This window comes from Propithecus coquereli, unplaced genomic scaffold (assembly GCF_000956105.1).
Source record: "Propithecus coquereli isolate 6110/MARCELLA unplaced genomic scaffold, Pcoq_1.0 Scaffold44, whole genome shotgun sequence".
NCBI classification, from domain to species: Eukaryota; Metazoa; Chordata; class Mammalia; order Primates; family Indriidae; genus Propithecus; species Propithecus coquereli.
In genome coordinates this window covers 6,382,203-6,387,771 of record NW_012150174.1, presented here as the reverse complement: position 1 = coordinate 6,387,771, position 5,569 = coordinate 6,382,203, and the positions used below count along the sequence as shown (strand labels likewise).

General features: G+C 37.6%; 1 protein-coding gene across 2 annotated transcripts in view; it reads right to left on the bottom strand.

The window, feature by feature from the left end:
• Positions 1 to 5,569, bottom strand: part of BTBD10 (BTB (POZ) domain containing 10) — a 58,801-nt gene that overhangs the window by 20,975 nt on the left and 32,257 nt on the right. For both annotated transcript variants that reach the window (XM_012654382.1, XM_012654381.1), the window contains exons 3-4: positions 5,090 to 5,375; positions 1,893 to 1,995 (exon numbers count right to left, since the gene is read on the bottom strand). In XM_012654382.1, the coding sequence (XP_012509836.1) occupies positions 1,893 to 1,995; positions 5,090 to 5,375 (389 nt within the window). The remainder of the gene's footprint in view (positions 1 to 1,892; positions 1,996 to 5,089; positions 5,376 to 5,569) is intronic.

Here is a 5,569-nt window from a genome sequence, read left to right as displayed (position 1 = left end):
AGATAGAGCTGGAACGCATTCTACTAAGTGAGGTATCCCAAGAATGGAAAGACAAGCACCACATGTACTCACCATCAAATTGGTATTAACTGATCAACATATAAGTGCACATATAAGAATAACATCCATTGGATGCTAGGCGGGGGGGAGGGTGGAGGAGGGAGGAGGGGACGGGTATATGCATACACAAAGAGTGCAATGCGCACCACCTGAGAAATGGACATATTTGAAACTCGGACTTAGGCGGGGCAGGGGGGGGGCAAGGGCAACATACGTAACCTAAACATCTGTACCCCCATAATATGCTGGGAAAAAAAAAAAGGCTGTTGGGGGCTGGCCCCAGAATTACAGATAAGTTACTCCACATTTGAGTTATAAAAATTCTTCTTGTCAATTCCATAGGGGGTTAAATAGAAGAATGGGACAGCTGAAAAAGCACTCCCCTCCAAATTAAGACCTGTTTCAAGCTTCTTGAGATTTAGAACCACAGTAACAGTAACCAATAATATAATTTCTAAGGTTATTGCATCAATGGAAGCAAAACATCTTCTGGTATTTTTCCAAGTACTAACAACCTGATCAAGATCAATTACTTTTCCTATCTGTCTTCCATCTCAGGATCTTCCCCTTATCACCTCCCCTCAAAACTATTTAAGAAAACTCTATTTTAAGACCATGGCTTAAACTGTCACACACTGTAAACCAAATCTTTATCACTGAATTGAAATTACAAGTAAGGAGTCTATAATATAAATTCAAATAGTCCTCAAAACAAAAGGTTAAAACCTCAAAAAAAAAAAAAAAGCAGGGGGAGCGGGGGCGGTAAAGCAAAGATGCTGTGCCAGGCACAGTAGCTCATGCCTGTAATACCAGCACTTTGGGAGGCCAAGGCAGGAGGATCATTTGACGCAGGAAGATCACTTGAGGTCAGGAGTTCAAGACCAGCTTGAGCAACACAGCAAGACCCTATCTCTACAAAAAATTGAAAAACTAGCCAGGCGTGGTGGTGTATGCCTGTAGTTCCAGATACTTGGGAGGCTGAGGCAGGAAGATCACTTGAGCCCAGGAGTTTGAAGTTGCAGTGAGCTATTATGACACCTCTGTACTCTAGCCTGGGCAACAGAGCAAGACCGTGTCTCAAAAAACAAAGAGCTAGGCCGGGCGCGGGGGCTCACGCCTGTAATCCTAGCTCTCTGGGAGGCCGAGGCGGGCGGATTGTTTGAGCTCAGGAGCTCGAAACCAGCCTGAGCAAGAGTGAGACCCCGTCTCTACTAAAAATAGAAAGAAATTAATCGGACAACTCAAAATATATAGAAAAAACTAGCTGGGCATGGTGGCGCATGCCTGTAGTCCCAGCTACTCCGGAGGCTGAGGCAGGAGGATCGCTTGAGCCCAGGAGTTTGAGGTTGCTGTGAGCTAGGATGACGCCAAAGCACTCTAGCCCGGGCAACATAGTGAGACTCTGTCTCAAAAAAAAAACAAAGAGCTAACAAATACATTTTGGAGATGACTTTTAAATGTTTGTAAGTTTTGAAATTGCTGGTTATATGCAATAAAATATTAGCAAAAATGATCAATTTACTGTATTTAAGAGATTGAAGGAGGAATAAATATGACTCCAGAAATGTTACTATTAAGTATATGAAAGAACTGCCTAGCAGACCTAAGAGATAAATCATTCCCTACCCTATCTTCCCAAAGTTCATAAAATTCATTTGTTTTTATCATATTATCTTTATGTACTAAAATAAAGGTGAATTAAATGGTGTTTAAGAAAAAACAATTACCTTTCATATTTCCAAAGAGATATCCAAATAGAACTCTGCTTCCAATCCAAATACCTACCAAGAAGGGCTCTTATAATTAAGTCAATACACATAAGAAACACTCACCAGGATAGCTCGAAACACAGTGGAACCAATTCCCTCTGCCACTTCATACTCTCCCTTCTCATTGGGACGTGTAAAGTTATGTTCTCGGCCAGATCCAAACATCCTATGAAAGCAAATAATTGAGAAATAAATACATCAATATGATACTTCGGTCAAAAGAGAAAATCGGTTTCATGTATAAAAGGAAAAACAAATTATAATTTAAGCATTAAATTAGTTAAGAATTTTTATTGGGAATTTATTCTGGCAAACATTATAAATAAAGGATATTAAAAATATTTTTGTTTTGATGGGAGGGAACAGTAGTATAGACTCCTTGTAAGCAATAATAAAATTAAATGACGAACTTTAGAAGCTAAAGAACTTTCCAATCACTCCTCCTCAGAAAAAAAGCAAAAACAAAAAATAACAATCAATCAGTCTAGGGGAAAAGGTGATTTTTTTATACTAATCTTACCAGAAAGGAAAAAAAAGAAAAAGGGAAATCATGTTATCTGTGTCTTTTCCATAAACTACTATTTTTGTAAAGTTAATGCTATAATGCAGCACATTCAACAAGCTAAACTAGGAAAAAGTAAGAAGATATAGTTAAGTCAGGTTGTCTTACATCTCCCAATCTTAACTATTAATATAAATGTAAGAAATCCTACTCAAAATTATTAGACTTGCATCCTAGAACTGAAAAACAAGCAATCAAATGCTGGGATAGACAGGAATAAAGAAAAGGAGAATGAAAAACTTAAGAAAATGAATGAAAAGCTCTTAAGATTAATATTTATATAAGAAAAACGCAAATGGATTTATGTTTTTTTCAAGTCATGTTGTTGGCCCTTTAACAATAACTATTTAGAAGACAGGCAATTTGCAAAGTATGTCCTTTGCAGTGAAAAATTCACTGCAGTACTCTCAAGAAAATTTAAAAATCATGATCAAAGACAGTTGAACCTTTGAATTCAATGGTACCACTATTCCCAAAGTAAATATGGTTGAACTAAGTATTCTACTCAACAGCCTCCTAATTCAAATAGTATTTTGTAACACCAAACCTATGAACAACAAAGCTTTTTTATTTTGAAGTTTCAAAAAGAATGCCAACTTCTTTTTACAGTTCCCATGAATATTAATTTTCATCCCCAAAGACATGCTTTAGTCAAGTGACATGAAAAGAAGCTTTCACTGATTGAAAAAAAAGAAGACAGTCTTTTAGGAATCAAATGTCATGCAATTTTCTCAAATATTTAAACTTTTTACGAAAAGGAAAAGCTATTCTTTGCAGATGACCATGGACATTTAAAAAAATCCTTTATTAAAAGAAAATGTAAGGCCAGCGCTGTGGCTCATGCCTGTAATCCGAGGCCAAGTCAAGAGGATCGCTCAAGGTGAAGAGTTCGAGACCAGCCTGAGCAAGAGCGAGACCCCCGTCTCTACTAAAAATAGACAGAAATTAGCCAGACAACTAAAAATATATATAGAAAAAATTAGCCGGGCATGGTGGCGCATGCCTGTAGTCCCAGCTACTAGGGAGGCTGAGGCAGGAGGATTGCTTGAGCCCAGAAGTTTGAGGTTGCTGTGAGCTAGGCTGACACCATGGCACTCTAGCCCAGGTAACAGAGCAAGACTCTGTCTCAAAAATAAAAAAAAGAAAAAAAAAAGAAAATGTAGCCTAACAGCTAAAGCAAAATTTCAAATATCTACTTTTTTTACTCTGTAAATATTACATAAAAATATAAAGTATTATTAACAGTGTCAAATCATCTTCCTAATGACTTATATCAATAATCTTCCCCTACAATACTAAAAATACAAAAAAGCCTGAAGTTCAAGTATTTTTTTTCTCATGGATATAAAGTCTAGTGTCAATGCTGTAGGAAAATATTTAGTTACTCAGAATGTATATCGTATCGCAATGCAAGCATTTATTCTGTATTATGAGACAATGACAAATCACATACACACACAGACATCCTATAAGCAATCTAGAAAAATACCGCAAGTTTTTATCTCATTAAACTTCTATTACATTTATGTCTTTTCGTTTTATATTAGCACGAACAAACAGACTGATTTTGTAATTAAAAGGTATTTGATCCTAGTTTTGAACATGTTGAAAAATCAAGTCCATATTATCTATGTCAGCGGTCCCCAACCTTTTTGGCAGTTTCATGGAAGACAATGTTTCCACGGACCGGGGTGGGGGATGGTTTCGGGATGATTCAAGCACATTACATTTGTTGTGTAGTCAGACCTCTCTGCTAATGATAATCTGTATTTACAGCTGCTCCCCACTGCTAGCATCACTGCCTCAGCTCCACCTCAGATCATCAAGCATTAAATTCTCATAAGGAGCATGCAACCTAGATCCCTTGCACACGCAGTTTACAGTAGGGTTTGTGCTATGAGAATCTAATGCCGCCAATGCTGATCTGATGGGAGGCAGAGCTTATGCGGTGATGCAAGCAATGGGGAGCAGCTGTAAATACAGATGAAGCTTCACTAGCTCCCCCACTGCTCACCTCCTGCTGTGCAGCCCAGTTCCTAACAGGCCATGGAAGTTTACCAGTCCTTAGCTCAGGGCTTGGGGACCACAGATCTATATCCTTCTTAAATTGTGGTTCCCATGACTGCAAACTTTAAATTGAGCTATTACTTTGGACCAACACAAATCAGAAGATGACTATAAATTCCTTCATTCTACTAAATACTTGTTAATGACATTTCCTTTTTTTCCTTTTCAGTATCTACGTCAAACTAACAACTCCTACAGACTTAATGCTAACCAAATTGGTGGGGTTTCTTTTTACCTTCAAACAATGTTGACACCTTCTATATTTGGTGGTTGAATGTGGGAACCCAAGGAAACATTATCATCACTAAATTCACCTGGTTAAATTCAATCTATGATCTCAGTCTGTAGAAATCTTTTAGTATCTAACTCAATAACTAATATATATTTGATATTCCTACTAGTGCTGCAAAGAAAGTTAGAAATAAAACCAAGTTCAAGCTTTCGCTCTACCACTTTCCAGCTGCATTAACTTGGACAAGTTATTTAACTTCCAAAGCTCAGTTCTTTCATCTGTAAAATAGGAATGCTACATTCCAACAGAGAATTGCTGTAAAATTTAAATTAAAAAAATAAATAATGGCTGTTAAAGTACCTTATAATTAGTAATACAAAGAATTGTAATAATACAAACCTGCCCAACATTGTATTTGGCTGTGCAGTAAAAATGGATGGGTCTACAACAAATCTAGTGTTATCCACTATTAGTGTCACTCGTTCTGATGTTCTTACGTTCCGAGCTCCTTCTTTTGCATTTTCATATACAAACACCATCTCCCCAGATGTCTTACAGCTACCATCTGAGCTTGACTGACTACTGTTTCTGCTGCTGTTCCCAGCACTGCTAATGGATCCATTTGGGGATGCTTTTTGAGGACGAGGACTGCTTGGACGAGAGGAACTGTGATCTTTTTCTCGATCTGAAATAAAGATATTAAACAAAGTTATGTAAATTTACTTTTAAAAATTTGAGATCTAGGCTGGATGTGGTGGCTCACGCCTGTAATCCTAGCACTCTGGGAGGCCAAGGAGAGTGGATCCTTTGAGCTCAGGAGTTTGAGATCAGCCTGAGCGAAAGTGAGACCCCGTCTCTACTAAAAATAGAAAGAAATTA